We start from the raw sequence: 18,575 nt of genomic DNA, 5'->3' as shown, positions 1-18,575 counted from the left end.
TAAATTTACTGCATATCTAACTTAAAAAAAAATCCGTTTGAAAATCAGTTGAAACTTGAATAGTTAACAGTTATTGCAAAGTACACTCTCCAATGACTATAATGTTACATTCATCGAACGTGTCTGACTCAAAATGGCCGACAAGGGATGCTAGATAACGTAGTGGCAGTCCTCATTGGCTCAAGCACGTAGTTCTAAATATATGATATCTAAGCCCGTCACTGCATATTTGTGACGTACAGGGAAGTGCTTTTTACATCCTCTATCAAAGGACAAGAAGGAAAGGAGGTTCATTTCTCCGGAATTTTCGGTGGCGGCGGAGGTAAAGCCTTCCTCAAGGTGAGACAAAACGACCTTGAATGCATAAATTTTAATGAATAATTGTGTTGTGAAACATTACACCACCACCTGACATTTTAATTAACGGTCGCGCCATTTTCGCGCCGCCGTAGCAGAACATTGAACAATTTCACAATGTCACGCGTCGACCATGTGCGTTGATTCGTCACGGTTTTTGCAACAAAATTCAAATTTTTATCCCATCTCGTTGTTGCTACTGATGTTAAGACTAAAACACCGGGTTCATTTATTTATTACATACAAACTGCGGTGTCTCGTGTAGGCTAACACGTTTGCTGGAATATTAACAGGCGTTTTAAGCATACACATTTAATTTTGTTATTAACGTATTTTAATGTTATTTTGGTGAGTTTACCTCATTACATGTGCTTTGCGAAACATACGTGACCGCGAAGGATTTCCTAAGGTGTGTTTTAGCTAACGTTCACTTTCAAAACCGGTTTCTCCAAATTAATCGTTGACGGCGATATACGTCCAATGCATTTAGACCGGAAGCGATTAAAAGACGCCCGTTGCCGTCAATGACAGCCGTAAAAGCGAATTTCCAATTTGTCGTTCTTTTGTTTCATAGTTACTTATTCTCGCGTAGAACAATACGTTGAAAAATGAAAGCTAGAGATACTTTTCCTTTCTGCTGTACCAATATTTATCCTAGTGTGACTCATTTCATGAGTGAAAGTTATTTGACATCGTTTTTTGCACGTTCCAGGCTATGCTGGTAGTCTAATGGCTTTGAAATCACACATTTCTTGACATTTTGATCATTGTATTATCTGTATTTTCCAATATATTTGCAGCGTTTCTGTGGTATAATACTTCCTGTAATCGGTTTAGTTGCATTTCTGTGGTAAAATACTTCCTGGAATCAGTTTTGACAGCAAGGTCACGCAAGGCAAAGCAGTTAAGAGTGTTCCGCACCGTTAACAGTAAGGAAGTGAAGTTGAGATGGCAGTTACCTTGGTTAAGAATTCAAACACAGCTGCCAAGAAATACCACGACAAAGGCCAAGTTGAAGTTTTAATCTCCACTTTGAAGACTAAATAAGCGGCTCAAGGAGAACGGCGGAGGCCATTTTAAGAGCTCAGTCTACGTTTTTCGTTTCAGAAGCGAAGATGGATCGAGTCAAGTCTACGGTGAACAATATGGTAAGTTTTTGTGGGGTTTTACCTGTGGGTTTAAATGATTTTTTTAATCACATGTAGGTGTGAACCTCCCATTTCAAATGGATTGGACGTCTACTAGTGATAAAAAATATTTTAATAGGACTGTACAGGATTTTTATAGTTGACCCTTTATGGTCCGGGCCTGTTTTGTCTGATTTTGCATGCCTTTGACTTTATATTTCGAACAAAGAATTGTTAACGATGGCCTGGTTGGGTTCCTTTTTTCAGGACACCTTGAACTTCATGTCCAAACTGTTGTTTTCTTCTCTGACCAAATATAAATCAACATTTTGGGACCGAAAAGACAAATTCCAAAATTCTTTTGTCAAGATTTTTAATATTGATGTCCTATTGATAACCAAACATGCTCAACGAACTGTTTTGAACCTTGATAATATTCATTCAACATGTTAGGATGAACATTCAACCCAAAAAAATAGAATAGTTTTTATTGGATAAATCAACATAAAAAGCAGGAATGGTCATAGGCATTTCTGGCGTTTATACATTCTCTGGTGAAAACAGGTTATGTGCAGTAGAGTACAGTGGAAAAAATATATACTATCTAACACAAATTTATAGAGCTGCAGCCATCAATTATTTTAGTAGTCGATTATTCGATGAACTAGTTCAAATAATCGAGTAATCGGATAAGAAATATGAAAAATCAAAATACCTGAGCTGAACCTCAAACGGTATCAAAAAATAAATAAGGATTCATGTACAACAAAACTTTCATAGCAAAATTCCGCTAGCTTAAATGCTATAAAATGCTAACTTTTTTTATTTATTTTTTTTACAATGTTCTTAACAAATGGTTCAGACACATATTCCCACAAAAAATGGCTAAGTATACCTATAAAATAAATAACGAATGCATTAAAAATAAGATCATACAAAAACTTGGCTTATGTTGGTCTTGACATGGAGCAGCTGGATTCAGCCATGTGAAATGAGGCAAACTGGAAGGCAGTGTATCCACCCAAATCATTAAAACGAAAGGCAAACATTTTCAAAATAAACCATTGTAACGCCACTTGACCGAATGAAATAAAATACAGCAGTTTCTTTTAAAGAGGCGTGCAAGAGCAGAAACTGCTTTTTCAGTCTTGTCTGTGTTTTCCGCCATATATATATGACATACGTACAAGGCTCTCATCGAAATAAAATTGTACGTTTTGTGTTAGGCAACATTTTTAGAAGATTGGATTGGACTTGGGTGGAAAAAGGTCGTTTTTATAAGATTTTTTAAATGGCTATAAAGCACCAAAATAAATAACGATGGACAAGTATATTGACAAAAGAAAACGTAAAGAAAAATTCGTTGATGAGGTTTCTGACAGGTACTCTGTAGCGTCGCATTGTCAAAATCAGGTGAATGAATCGAACTCAGCTAGAAAAATGCGTGATTGGGACAGCTGAAATTTTTTGGAATCAACTTTTTCACCTAATTTTTTTACATTTTTGACCTGATTGATTTTTTTTTTGTTAGACCCTGTAAATACATCTATTCAAATGGATTGGATTTGTGATTGTGATAAACCCCTTTAAAGAGTTAAATTTTTTAAAATAGCCACATGATTGGTTGTCTATCATTGTTAATGGTCCTAAAAGAGTTAACCTCACTGTGAATCACCTTTCTGCTTCTAAAGTCAAATTTAACCATTGAGCGTTCCTGTTTTTCCACCTACATTTTTTCCATCGCCAAAGAATTTTTTTCCGTGAAGTAGCTTGCTGAATCACATTGCTACTAGGGGTGTGACAAAATATCAAAACGGTGATATATCGTGATACATTTTATCCCAAAAGCTTATCGATATGCTCCTGCCAAGAATCAAGATACCGTTGTAAAAAGGTTTCAATGTTTCCACCACAGGTTATCAATAGGGTTGGGATCTGGGCTATTTGTAGGCCATGACATTGACTGGATAAGTCTTTCTCCAAGGACTGCTTTAACGGGTTTAGCTCTGTGGCATGATGCATTGTTATCTTGGAAAATGACATATTTTCAATTGAAGGGATAAGAAATCTAAAATGTCAATGTAAACTCTTGAAATTTATTGAAGATTTAACCACAGCCATCTCCCCAGTGCCCTTGCCTAACATGCAGCCCTACATCTTCAAGGACTGAAGGAATTTTGATGTCTTCTTCAGGCAACCTTCTTTGTAAATCTCATTGGAATGGCACCAAACAAAAGTTTTAGCATTGCCTTGTCCAATGCAGATTCTTGGCTCCGTGTCCAAAGTAGATTCTTGACTCTTGACAAGGTGATGGTGCTGGAACTTTTGTTTGGTGCCATTCCAGTGAGATTTACAAAGAAGGTTGCCTGAAGAAGACATCAAAATTCCCTCAATCCTTGATGATGTAGGGCTGCATGTTAGGCAAAGGCACTGGGGAGATGGCTGTGGTTAAATCTTCAATAAATTTCAATTTTTCCAGTGAGACCCCAAATGGCCCAAAATTACCTAATTGCCTGGCATTGACAGCCATAGACGTTCAATCTGTTTGAAGTGGGAGGGATGGCAGCGAATGAGCGAATGTTCATTCGCTGCCACCCTCCCAGTTCAAATGGATTGGACGTCTACTAGTGATAAACTCATTCCAATTCACAGCAGAAACTTTTTTTTCCTTCTGTTTATTAGTTGTTTGTACTATCCTAGAATGATTTCCTGACCAATGTATCGATAATCGTTGTATCGCCTTATCATCAGATCATCGTTATCGTGAGCTTTGTATCGCATATCGTATCGTGAGGTACCAAGAGGTTCCCACACCTAATTGCTACCCTCTGTAAATGCCAATTCCTCCTTCCTTCAGATTAAAAGCGTCCAGTACCGCCGGTTCCCGTTGCAGCGCGACGACGAACCGAACCGGCACGTTGAGCTCAAAATGGCCGATGACGACGAGCAGGCGGATGTCGCGAACGCCAACGACTCGCCCACCTACCGGCCCGCCCACCGTCCGGGCGGCGCCGGGAACAAGCGCTTCATCTTCCTGTTGGTGTTGGGTTTCGTGGTCGTCTTCACTGTCGGTACGCAATTTGAAACGGGAGCCGAGGGCTTTTAGCGAATTGAACGGCAATGAAATCGACTCGTTCGCAGGGTACTTTCTCGGCAACGTTACCTTGAAGAAATCTGAGGCGAGGCTGAGCGGGTGTTTGAATCAGACGGGGGAGACTACTGCGCAGTCTGTGCAGACGACTGCGCAGAAGACGACGACGACGACGACTGTGGCGCCAACAAAACAACAGGACAAAGAGGAAGAGAAAGACGACGGCGCTGTAGTCGATGAGGCGGTTCGCGGCATCCCGACCAACTGGAACGAAATCAGCCGACTTCTTGACAATAAATTCACCCGCCAGAATTTCGAAAGGCGTTTCAAGTAAAATCTTCGGCTTATTTTTTTTTTTTGTAAAAGCTCAAATTATAAGAGAGAGTGGTCCGGCAATTGGACGTCTCTCACTGTCAATGGCACGTTGAGTGTATTTCAAGTAGGGCAGCCGCAACTAAAAGATAATTATTTTTTAAATGGATTAATTTGAAGAAAATAATACAAATTTTATTAAGAATTTTTTTCAAACGTAAAGGAAAACTAAATTTTATTTTCAAAAGGTAATAAGCAAATGCAAATATTCATCGTTTACATTAAAATTAACAAAATGTTGTATAGAAGATTAAATAGAGGGACTAATTAGTCTGTAAATATTCTGATTTAAATTAAATTACATGTTTCTCTTTAACTCACTACCTGCCATTGACAACAATAAAAGTCCAATTCATTTAATCTGTGGCAACTGCTATTTTTCATCTTTTAGTGCTATTGATGCGGATAGATGTCTGATCCACTTTGACTGGAAGTGGGCAGCAATCCAGTCAAAATGGGTCGGACGTTTTTCCGCGGAAACGGCACTGAAACATGCTCATTCATTCACCACTAACATGGAACTTAGTACTTGTTTGAACTTGTTACACTTCCACTGAATTCAAAACCGAGTGACTCCCATCACCTCTTCTCAGTGAATTTGACGTTCCGGCACGCCCGGCCGGCAGTCAAGGCGACATCCGTGTGGCTAACCTGGTCGCTGACGAATTCGGCGCTCTCAACTTGGAGAAATGGACAGACGTTCATTACGTTCAGCTGCAGAAGAAAGACAGGTTTGTGGGTTTTTTTTTTTTTTCCACCCAATTTTGGCGTCAAACACTAACGACATCGCTAACTCGGCCACACTTCTGCAGCGCCCGGCCCAATGTCATTACCTACAACGGCGAGGAGTTCAAACCCGAAGGTTATCTGGCCTACAGCGCCACCGGGAAGGTCACGGTGAGGACCGGCAACTGTTTTTGGATCTTTCACGAGAATCATAAGGGATAACGCGACTGCGTGTGATTCTTAGGGGAAGCTGGTGTTCGCCGAATACGGTCGTCGCGAAGATCTGGACGAACGCAAGAACGTGGAGATGAGAGGCAGCGTTATGTTGATCAAAGTCGGAAAAATCAGCTTTGCTGAAAAGGTACCCTCACGATGATGATTATAGTGATCAATCATTGGCTGCTTTTGACGTCTATTGCCGTCAATTGGTGCTTTTAATATACCATATATACTCACGTATAGGTCGTGCCAGCAGATAGGTCACACCCCTAGTTTGTGGTTATAAAAGTAAATATTTTAGGTTGACCCTCGTATAGTAGATGGTAGGGGTGTGACAAAATATGGAAATGGTGATATATTGTGATACTTTGCATCTCAAAAGGTTATCGATATGCTCCTGCCAAGAATTGCGATAACGTTTTAAAAAGATGTCAATGTCTAAAAAAAATAGATAAAAAGGAAACAAACAGGTTGCTACAAAAATCTTCCACCATAATAGTGTCTCAGTTAACTCTATAAGGCTGCATTGACGGTGCTCGACGCCCAATCCATTTAGACTGGGAACGTCCGTTCATTCGAACCAGAGCATTCACAGCTAGAGGTGGGAATCCTTCAGCACCTAACGATCCGGTTACGATTCAGAGGCTACGATTCGATTATAGATCGAGTATTGATGACCCCCCCCCCCCCCCCCCCCCCCGCTATTAGCTGCTTTTAATGTTTTGTACTTTAGTTACAAAAACTTTATTTAAAAAAAAAAAAAAAAAAAAAAAAAAAAGCTTCGCAGGCTTAAATAAATGACTATTTCAGTATCAAGTTAAGTTAAAAACAATAATATACTCAAATCCCCATTCTGTATCAGCAGCTTTAAACTACATCCAATTAATTTAATGTTGTAAATCAACCGTTAAAGTTGTTAAAATTGTTCCCGTTATTCCATAATTTCCCTTTTGTCTACTTTCGACATGTGAAAGATTTAAAACTATTTTAAAGATAGATTCAAGTCAATATTTTGCCGATTTAGGAGTATTTTAGATAAAAAGTTAATTAGGTTCGTTTGGAAGGTTCGCTACAACAGCCTTGCAGGGAAGTCTACTGCTTTAAGATGGCAGCCGTTTACTAACGCCCGCATCTAGCTTTTTCAACATGTGCTGCTAACGCCACCAAGTCTGTTCGTTTGCATCTAGTCCTATATAAATATATCTACCGTACCATTACGTGGACGTAGTTTGTAGCAGCGGTCAGGTATATATATATATTTTTTTAATCTCGCGGCATGAGTTGAGCCAGAGCCGTGAGTTGAGCATTGTCATTACCCGAGGGGCCGGGTAATGACAAGCATGACGTTTAGCTACTCTCGCTCCGTTCCTCATTGCGTCCCAAAGACCGCGCCGGCGCGCTGAGTGTGTTTTACTTCCGCTCTACTTGACATACTTCAATAATCGGAATTTGGATGTTTGTGAATCGTTCTCGAATCTTCCACGGCCGAATCGCGAATAATCTAAGAATCGGAAATTTCGCACACCTCTATTCAGTCATTCTGTCCCGATTTTCAGGGCATTTACAGGTCACTTGCTCTTCATTTTAGAGCATTTATAAGTAATTTCCTGTTGAGTTTGAGTCACTGCCTATTCATTTGGGTGATTCCCAGCTAATTTCCTGTTCTGTAACTCAAAGTAAACAGGAACAGACCCCTAAAATACCCCACAAATCAACAGGAAGTAACTGAAAAGCAACGGCTAAATGACGTTAAATAGCCCAAAATTACCTTATTGCCTGGCATTTGCTTCCACTGACGTCTTCTAGTGATAAACTCATTCCAATTCACAACAGAAGCTTGTTTTTCTGTTTGTTAGTTTGTAGAATATACTAGAATGATTTCCTGACCAATGTATTGATAATCGTTGTACCGCCATATCGTTATCGTGAGCTTTGTATCGCAAATCGTATCGTGAGGTGCCAAGGTTCCCACTCCTAGCTACAGGATTCAATCGAGAGAAAAGTAGTCGTCCTAAAACTAAGGTCACTTTTTTTTTTCCCCCTCAACATTCTCGTTAGGTGGCTAACGCCGAAGCCCGAGGCGCCTCAGCTGTCCTCCTCTATCCCGACATGAGAGATCGCAACTACGACGCTAATTCACCACTCTACGGCCACGTAAGCGGCGCCCGGACGAATTTATGCCCGTTTCGCTCGATGCAAGACACTAGCCACCTGACTGTTCCGCTTCCCGTATTAGGTCCACCTTGGCTCAGGCGACCCGTACACCCCGGGCTTCCCTTCCTTTAACCACACCCAGTTCCCGCCCACTAACTCCTCCGGCCTTCCGGGCATCCTAGCTCAAACCATCACGTACAACCATGCCCAAACCCTCCTGCGGTAAGCTTAGCCGCCACCATGTTTCTTCGTTAGACCCCAGAATGTATATTTAACTGGCGTTTTCACCGATTCCCAGGGAAATCGGTGGTCCGGACAATGTGGGAGGTGTAAAGGACATCACCGTGGAAGTCAACAACGTGCTGGTCAACACGGAGATCCACAACGTGTTCGGAGTTCTCACAGGCTTCATCGATCCGGGTACGGGAGGTCCATAACTCCCCTGTTTGTTTGAAAGGAATCAAACGGGAAGTCTCTTGATGTTGGTCGTGTGCTGCAGACGAATATGTGGTGGTGGGAGCACAAAGGGACGCATGGGGGAAAGGCTTCGCCCGAGCCGCTGTCGGAACCTCTGTTCTCATGGAGCTGGCCAAGGCTTTTAAAGACTTGGTAGAGAAAGGTTGGTAACCAAAAAAAAATGAACAGTAGTTGTATTTTTTTTCCCTTTTGTCCCTTTTTCTCAGACTTTTGGTTTTGAATTTTCCCACTTTTCTTTTCTTTGTCCCCTTTTCAGCCATGTTGATTTATCCTTATGCTCTTTTCCTTTTGTCACATTTTTTTCAAATTTTCCCCCCATTTTCCTTATCTTTGTTTCTCCCTTTCCTCCCCTTTTTGCCACTCTAAACGTTTTTTCATTTTTCAACCCATTTTTTTCCTATCCTTGTTTTTCCTACATTTTTTTGTCCCGTTGCTACCGTTTTGGGTTCTCCTTCCCTTTTGTTTTTAACTTTTCCCACCATTTTTGGTCCTTTTTCCGCCATACTTTTTTTCCTTGCAATTTTTACCCTCTCACATTTTTGTTCTTTTTTTTTCCCCCAGACATTTTCAACATAGTCATAATTCTCACATGAGTAAACAATTTGTTTGTTTTTGTAGATAGTGTTCGGCCCAGAAGGAGCATAGTCTTTGCCAGCTGGGGCGCCGGAGAATATGGAAGCGTCGGAGCCACAGAGTTTTTGGAGGTTAGACCATCAACAAAAAATAAAACTAAAATTTTGAGAGCTCTTGTGCTAAGAATTGAACATTTTTCCCCCTCAGGGCTATCTGACCTCTATCAACAGAAAGCTCGTCACCTACATCAACCTGGATGGTGTGATCATGGGTAAGTAGGAATGTGAAAGTACAGGTTGTTTGTGAGGCCTTTTATAGAGCATTCCGAAAGATGCCAGTTTAAGATTTCTTTTCTCACCAGGTCGCGGTGGCTTTATTGCCTCAGCAAGTCCGCTGCTTCACACCCTGCTAGAGAACACAATGAAGGAGGTAATTCAAATTACTTTAATATATTGAAAAGTAGGCAAGCAGCTATCGATTATTTTAGTAGTCGATTAAGCGATGAACTGGTTAGTTCGAATAATCGAGTAATCAGATGAGGAACATGAAATTTTTAAATATTATACAGTGTTTCCCCTAGGATTTTTTGAAGCTGTGGTGGTGGGCTGCATCGGAGTTGGACAGCCTCACCATGTCGTGCCACAGCGAATTTTTTTTTCTTCATTTTTTCCCCCAATAAGAACCATAACAAAGATATATTTGAAATATTTCATTAGCCAGGCTAATGTTGTACCTCTCAGCTACAGTACATGTATGTAAAATGCGTAGCTGATTACAGCTACGTTACCCGATGTACTAATGCGACTTTTTTTCTCGTGGCAATAGTACGACTTACATCTCGTAGTGACTCAGGGTTGGCAACCCAAACTGTTGAAAGAGCCATATTTGACCCCCAAAAAAACAAAAAAAAAACCTGATACAGTATGTCTGGAGCCACAAAAAATTAAAAGCCTTGTACAAGCCTTATAATTATCGATACTAGCTATATTAGCCTACTATAGAAATGACTAAGTTGGCTAGAAATACGTAATTAGCCTTCATGATTAAATGTTTATTTTCCCTGCAGTGGATCCTATAGAGAATGACGCACCACGTGACTACTCTGTTGTACTATGCCACCACAAGTTTAACTTCATTACAATATTAATGAATTGAAAGAATGTTTGTGTCATGTTTGTCCTCCTAGAAATCCTATTAAAACAAAAAAATATATTTCCCTCCCCCATCTTTTTCCATTAAAAAAAAAAAAAAAAAAAAGCTCCGAAGCATCGCTAAAGAGCCGCATGCGGCCCGAGAGCCGCGGGTAGCAGACCACCGTCGTAGTCCTCCTTTTTCCTTTTATTTGACCCTCATAAGTACTACATTACCACAACAATAACAGTCCTTCTGTCAACTGACCCATTGAGAGCACTGGGGGAATTCTAATAGCCGTGTAAAGAGTTTTACTTGATTCGGTGAGAAGGTGAATAGTTTTTTCCCCGTTGTTCGTAAACAAAATTTCCACACAAAGGCACGTCGAGGTACCATTAACTTAGCAAGGAGAGGTATGAGAGTCATTTTTCGAGTGTCCCAGAGCTCGCGAAATTTGGGTGGGGGGGCGCATATATCAAAGTTTCGTCAGCCGTAATTGTCTGAAGTTGGCGCGCCGGTGTTGTGCCGAAAAATAGCCACTCCACGTGAAATGTCCCCCCTGACGGGAGCGCCCACACGTCACTCGTACAAACAGCCTTTTCTTACCAATCGATGGAACCAGAAAGGACGTTCTTGTACCGTGAATATGTATCATTTTACTCTGCTTGAACTGATAAATCGTTTACTGTGACCAACGCTCTGAAAATAGAGCAAGGCTTTATTTTGGGCCCCGCCTCTCCGCAGTCTCTCAGCGCAAGTTAGTCAAAGTTTGCTTTCCGTCCAAGACGGCAGTCCACCGCTCACTTTCGCCGAAAAGTCCGATCCAAATTATTGTAATGCCCCGGATATGGGCAAGAAGGAGAGAAGTCTGTATTTGCTTACCCACTTTATTGTGGTAACAATAATAAAGAAAAACAATAACAAAATAACAGCGGGCTGCTACGACATGCGACCGCTATCTCTCGCTATCTCGCTCGTTCTCCCATTCTTCCTACTCGTTCCCCTTGCGTCTCTTAAGGGGGGGCCTGCATAGTTACGAACATTAGGCTACAATATACAATGAATAGGTGTCCGCTGAACTCCTCCCACTCGGCTGCCGCTAGTTTGAAGCGGCCTTAAAAAAATTTTTTATTTAAATAAATAAATAAAATACATCTCATTTGCCAGGCGTGGCGGCTTTCATTTTAGTGTGGCGGTGCGCCACAATCTGTTGAATATAGGGGAATCCCTGTTATAACTAAATAAAGGTGTAACGGTACATGGATTCATATTGAACAGTTTCGGTACTTGGTGCTCGGTTCAGAACGGAGGGTTTCTGACGTAAAGTAACCCTTACTTTTCGAGGCTGTGAGTCGATCTGGTTAGTTTCTATGTGTAGATTATATTTACTCCGTCTTCTCTATTATAATGAGGACCAACACGGTAGGACAGTATAACCCAGAAACGTCAACGGCGAGACAACGTGGCCGCCGCGAAAACGCAGTGAAACGTTAAAGTCAATCAGCCAATGCACACCAGTCGCAGTGCGGCCGTGTGTTAGACGTGTCCCAGAAGCGGCTCAACACGACGCACGCGAAAAGAATGGCAGAGTTTATTATTTGACGCGAGACGCGACCCCCCCCTTCGTCAATACTACTACCGGTAGCTAGGATTGGGCAGACCGGAAGTCACTCGTGTAAAAATACGGTGGATCCGGTCGATTTTCAAACTAACATGCAATCGTAACCCACGTTTTGAGTCCATCCGATCTATTGAGTGGTAGATTGGGGCACAGTTAACTTGTCTTTGTTGATTTACTGCTGTCTTCTGTGCCATAATAATAACCAACACGGCCCCACGTTCAATACAAACCCTCCTACCACAACAAAACAAGTAGGAACTAATATTCACATAGGAACTAAAGTTATACAACATAAAATACACAATATAAATGATTACTACATCACATTTGTAAAATACAAACACATAATAAAATAAGTAATAGCCCATTTAAATAAAATAAATTGAAATGAGCTAAAACACCTATAATTAATAATACACAGATCCTGCTTACACAATTAAATTTATTAATTTCTGTGTGGCGCTTTAACTTGAGAAAATCCACCAAAGCTTTTGAAAACCGTTCATAAGAAAAAAAAAATCAGAGGCATTTCATTTGTAAAATACACGTTAAAATCCTTGTCATTGGGATTGCTTTTCTCTTTAGCACAGGACTTCTTTTTTTCTTCTTTCTTTCAGAGAGAAAGCTGACCAATACGCGGGGTCTGAAAGGCAAATTGTTGTTGGATTATTATCTATAAATACCTGCTACTTTTTGAGCAGAAATCTAGCTTTATATAGGCTACTGTTCCTATTGTTGAAAGCACAAAAGCGTGTAATAAACAATTAGCACATTTATATTTTGCATTTTGTTTTCTTACTGTACCAAACATGAACCGAACCGTGACCTCAAAATCGAGGTACGTACTGAACCGAGATTTTTGTGTACAGTTACACCCCTAATTATTACCATGCATATTGTCAGTTTACGGTAATGTTTGAACTACCAATGTGCTGTGCTTGTGCTGTGTTTCACCAGTTAGTAAAATGACATTTCTATATCTGTACACAAGCTCTGTTTTCTTGTACTCTTCTATTTATTAATGCTAAAATTAGGGTGCGCGTTATACACGGGTACAATAATTTTCCCTAGATTTTACAAGTAAATTTGGGGTGCGCCTTATATTCGGGAACATGAAAAATTAAAATATTATAACTAAATAAATAAAAAACTGATGATCTATGTACAACAAAAGAACAATTGACTAACTTATAGAGCAAAAGTCCGCTAGTTAAAATGCTAACCTTTTTTTTTTTTTTTTTTTTTAATACACGTTTCTCTTAACAAATGGTTCAGACACACATTCCCACAAAAAACTGGCTAAATATGCCTATACACTAAATTATGAATGCATAAAAAACTTCAGCTCAAACAAAAACTTAGCTTTCGTTGGTCTTAACAGGGAGCAGTTGGATTTAGCATTGTGAAATCTGGCAGACCCGAGGGCAGTGTGTCCACCCTAATCAGTAAAACTAAATGCAAACACTTACAAAATAAACCATTACAATGCCACTTAAATTAAACAAATACTCGAAGCAAAATTCAAATATTTTTTTCTAATCGAATACTCAAATTAATCGATTAATCATTGCAGCATTAATGAAAAGTCCATGTTTCATGTCATTTCAATCTCAGGTGAATAGTCCACTGGGGGGCAGCAGCAGCTTGTACGACATGGTGGGACGGAGCGATTGGGAGGAAAAAGTGTAAGTAGACATAAATGAAGCGAGCTGACAAAAAACCTAAAACATCTCCGCCCGCGCGTGCACAGGTTGAGGCCCATGGATGTCGATGACACCGCATACCCCTTTCTGGCCTTCGCTGGTATTCCCTCAATCTCTTTCCACTTCATCACTCCCGAGGCGAGTCCTGAACGACCGCATTTGCATGTGACAAAATATCCGCTCATCTTAATGATATTTTTTCCCCTCTGCTTAAAGGTGGAGGAGTACACTTATTACGGCACATCCATGGACAACAAAGACCACCTGAAGTTCAGCACGAACCAGAAATTGGAAGAGATGACTGTGCTGGCGGCAAAAATGGCCGGCCGCATGGCGCTCCGCTTGATCCACAACCACTTAATCAGTCTGGACGTCGACCGCTACCTCGAGGTGGTCCCCGTAGCCATCAGCTCTCTCTACATTCACGTTCAACGGCTCGTCCAGGTGAGTGCCTTTTGACTCGTACAAAAGACCAGCACTCAAAAGGAAAGTCGCTCATATATTTTTAAGTCGTTTTCAGTTTGTAATGAACAAATTCATTGAGTTTAAATAAATGGAACAAAGAAATATTAGCCCTTTAACACCTGAGTTTATTTTGTCCCAATTTGCATGCCTTTGATGTTGCCTTTATGTTAAAAAAAAAAAAAAAGTTCACAATTAGGGATGTCCCGATCCAGGTTTTTGCACTTCCGATCCGATACCGATACAGGCCGATACCGATACCGACCTATCTGAGCATGTGTTAAAGTTTAAAGTTATTTAGCCTCCTTACTTAGTTGTCACTCATGTTGGAAAAAAGTTTTAATACCCTTGATAACAACTACCCAGCTGAATTAGGTGAGTTTGAATAACACACAACGGTTGGTAACAAGAAACTGACCGGTTTATTAAGTGACAAGCACAAAACATTATAAATAACAAACAGAAATGGCATAGTCAGTCAGTAAAACGTGCAAATAATATTGTAAACTGTCTTAAAAAAGCAAAACGCACCAACAACCTGAACTGAAATATTAAATTCAGTAAATTAAGTAAAAAATATATTTTTAATAAAATATTGAAATGTTTAAGTGGAAATATTTGTATGAAATATAAATACATGTTGAAATGTGAAAATAAATAATAAATATAAATAAACTGAAATGAGTGAAATATTTCAGTAAATTGAAAGAGACATGCAAATAAACACGGCAACAAATATTTAATGAACTGAAATAAATATTTAAACGAAACGGAAATGCGTAGAAATGCAAGTCTTGAAATGGAAAAGATTTCATACATGGAAATATATAAAATAACATTTAAAACAAATGTAAATTAAAGCATTTACATTGAGATTGATTTAAAAAAATATTGAAGCATAAATATAAATAAAAACCTGTTAATATAATTAAAGGAATTGAAATATTTCAAATGGAAATATAAGTGTTGACATTTTTTAAATACTGAAGTAATGACACTTGAATCCTCCTAATTTGATGATGGGCTTCCAATTGGATGTCTTATCGCAGTTGATAACAAAAGTCTTTGTCGTGCAGGAGGGCCAACTTAAAGGCGTGGACCCTAGATGGCTGAGCAATGCGCACGGCTCCTTCATGCGAGCTACAACCAACCTGAAGAAAGCCATCATGAACACTGACATGACTGAAGACCGCGGCGCCCGTTTCATCAATGAAAAACTCATGACCGTAAGCCACGTCGTTTCCTCCATTATTCTCCCTGCCGTTTTAGAACACTATTCCTCTCTTTACGCCAGGTGGAACGCAACCTCCTCTCTCCGTACGTGTCACCCGTGGACACCCCCTTCCGCCACATCTTAATGGGTCGCGGCAAGCACACTCTGGCGGCCCTCGCCGAGAACACGGACCCGCGGGAGCTCCACACCCAGCTGGCTTTTGCCACCTGGACCATCAAAATGTGCGCCAACGCCATGATCAGCGACATCTGGCAGAATGACAATGAAGTGTAGGGCGTGCGTGAGTGAAAATGACATTAGGCAAAAACAAAAAATAGCTCAAGTTTAATTGGACACTCTAAATCCATTGCTCCTTTAAGAATGAAGGAAATGCTGTTTATTTTTTGTTTTTTTGTTTATTTTTTGTTTTTTTGTTTTTTTTAAGGGGGAGGGGCTTCAGATCCCGTCCAATACTTGAAAACCGTAAATACTACTGACACCTTCCACCTCTTTGCCATCTAAACACTGAGGACCTTATTTATACGTAGAATAGTTTTTCTTTTTATATTAAATTATCGGAAGCAGTGCCTTCCATAATTATGACGGTTATACCGTCTCATCTGACGGCAGCATCTGCTACGTGAACTGTTTAGCCCTAACTCAGGCAGCTTGAAGAAACTATTAGTGAAATGGATCAAATTGTTATCATCGAAAGAAAAAAAGGTCACAAATTTACGCAAGGAAAAAAAAAAAAAAAAATTAAGTGGGGGGGGGGGGAAACAACTAAAAAGCTATAAATTCAGTGGATAGATAAAAAAATGGGGGAAAAAAAAGTTGACAGCCATGAAATTTGATAAGCACCCACAAAAACAATCCAAAAAAATGGACCATATGAAAAAAGTCGAATAAATTGACTCAAGTCCGTTGACGTCAATAGACATCCATTCCCTTTGAACCAAGAGTTTGAAGGGAATGGACGTCTATCGCTGTCAACGGCAGCTTATGAGTTCAGTGACAAAAATCCAATTTTTGGAGCAGTTGGCGTGAGTTATCGGGGGCAGTGACCCTCATAATAAAACCCATTATCGGGAGCAGTGTCTCCCATAATGACAAGTGACGGTAGTTTTTACCTACCACGTGTGAATGTTTGTCTTTTTTACGTGTATTTATCGGGAGCAGTGCCTCTCATATTCACTCCAAGGGTGGAACGACTTATCGGGGACAGTGTTTCCCAGAGTTTTATACTTATTTATTGTCGTTAGTTTGCTTTTTGGTAGCTATTTCCTCTGTCGCTAGCGATTAGCATGCTCGCTGCTGTGTTTCAATCACTCTTGGACTTGGCTAGTTCATTTTGTTTGGTTAAAATTAGCTTCACGCTAAGCTACACTTAGCTCTGGGAAGAAATGTAGTGGTATTTCTACGATTATTCCACACATGAATAGCGAAATCTAAGGAATAGATCATTAGTGGTTTATTTATTCTCCCGGAGCTAGCAGAATCAGCTATATTGCTTAAAACTTTCATTGTTACATGTAAGCAAGTAGATTTTTACTCTCAAGAGGTAAAAACAAAGTTGGATTTTCGCACTTGTAAGGTGGTGGTCAAGTTCAGAAATTAAACTAAACCGAATGGTTTGTTTGATATTTTCTGGTGGTAGCTCGAAACGATGCATTCTATGTTTGGCGAATAAAGAATGATGGAAATATAAAGTCTTTTGTCTTTATTACAACTGTAACTGTGTGTGCATAGTGATATTTACAACAAATCAAGGGCCTAGGTTTGCAAAAGGACTGTAGGGACATAGCACTACCAACTTTTTAGCAACCTTATTTACATTTTATAATGACTTCAGTTATGTAGGTAATTTAGATTGTCTTCCCATATGTTCTGAGGCTAGAATGGTGCCTGCCATTATTAAGTGAACATTTTTCATTATGGTCAGACTTCCTTTTTACTTGCTGAATCTAAAGGCCGCCACAACATGTCAACATACCACCTCCTCCGCCCCCTTTAAGCGGGGGGGATATTTTTTACAGCCAGCAGCAATAGCCACTGTAAGCAATGTAAAAAGATGTCAATGTTGTGAAAGTGAGAACATGCCACAAATTTTGCTACTGAAAGTCAGACCTGCATCAGAGTTGGCATGGCATTAAACTGTGTAAATTTGCTAACCTGCAAAACTCGAGTAGGAAACCACTTAGAAGTTCCTCTGTTTTCTACTGTTAACAAAATATGAGAAACTTAGTGAACTGAGGTTTCCCCAATTTTCAGTTTTATTTATGTGGTCTCTAAGGAGCCAAAGCAGCTTTCATTTTTTTGTTGCGTTTGTGCTTGTGGACAAAAGCAGTAGTGTTTCACGTTAAGGAAGGCTCCATTCATTTATTTATTTTTTTGTTATTCCCTGAGGGGTCATCAACAAAATTAACTTGCAAAAATATTTGAGTAATCAGTTGAAAATGTGCGTTTTTTTGTTTCCAATCATTCTTGAGGGGATTTCTGAATAGGCTGCTTAGGGCAGTTATACTTTTCGCCAAGATCATCATCCATTGAATATGGTACGCTCACCAATGTCGTGCCAATGTAGTGACCACCGTCGAAAATTGTATCCCCTGGGCGGAGCTGCTACGCTGCACTGATTTGCTGGATTTCCGTTTTATGGTGATGTAGTCCGCATACGTCCATGACTAAGAAATTTTTCCAGATGTTTGTTTATTTAGACGGACAATGTTGAGTGGTCTCAAGACAAATGTTTTTTTTTTTTTTTTTGCAATAGTTACGAGGTTATTTACAAGTTTGTATTTATTGTGTAAATATACTTTAGGTTATATTCAAATATTGAAAGTTAAATCTGCAAAAAAAATCCATTTATTCTGGAACGTTTCAAAATGTTTCTTTAGTAGTTTTTGAGAGCAAAGGTTTGAATCGAACGGTGTATCACCTGAACGAATACACATCAAAGTCATAAGCGGATTTTAAGGGGGGGGGCAGCCCCCCCGGTGGCCGGAAAGTGTCATTGCATGAAATTCTTTCATATATATATATATATATATATATATATATATATATATATATAATATTTGTAAAGCAATAAGACTGCAACAAAAATGAATTAAATGAACAAAAAATTATATTTTTATAATGGGTCAAAATTATTTTTAGATCATGTGACTAGCACCTTAGACAGTCATTTGCTTTGCATTTAATTTTCAAAAAAAAAATTAGGGGAGGGCAATTTTTCAAATTTTTTTCTTTGATTGATATTATTTTGATTGAAGTAAATTTTTTGGAGATTGAATGATTTAGACACAAATGTCCTACCAAAATATGGCCCAAACACAAAAAGGATTGC

At 39.6% G+C, this 18,575-nt stretch overlaps 1 protein-coding gene across 1 annotated transcript; it reads left to right on the top strand.

Moving 5' to 3' along the window:
* Positions 1–218: 218 nt before the first annotated feature.
* On the top strand, positions 219–15,933 carry tfr1b (transferrin receptor 1b). The gene is made up of 19 exons (XM_057824853.1): positions 219–339; positions 1,465–1,505; positions 4,342–4,555; positions 4,626–4,905; positions 5,541–5,678; positions 5,760–5,844; positions 5,918–6,034; positions 7,951–8,046; positions 8,129–8,268; positions 8,345–8,466; positions 8,546–8,665; positions 9,142–9,227; positions 9,304–9,367; positions 9,458–9,525; positions 13,463–13,533; positions 13,599–13,689; positions 13,768–13,995; positions 15,090–15,239; positions 15,308–15,933. Exons 2-19 carry the CDS (start codon positions 1,473–1,475, stop codon positions 15,518–15,520), a joined length of 2,316 nt encoding a protein of 771 aa, XP_057680836.1. The 5' UTR covers positions 219–339; positions 1,465–1,472; the 3' UTR covers positions 15,521–15,933.
* The last annotated feature ends 2,642 nt before the right edge of the window (positions 15,934–18,575 follow it).

The sequence above is a fragment of the Corythoichthys intestinalis genome, chromosome 20 (genome assembly GCF_030265065.1).
Source record: "Corythoichthys intestinalis isolate RoL2023-P3 chromosome 20, ASM3026506v1, whole genome shotgun sequence".
In the NCBI taxonomy this organism is placed as follows: Eukaryota; Metazoa; Chordata; class Actinopteri; order Syngnathiformes; family Syngnathidae; genus Corythoichthys; species Corythoichthys intestinalis.
The sequence above is the reverse complement of the archived record's forward strand: the minus strand, read 5'-3'. Positions and strand labels throughout refer to the sequence as shown.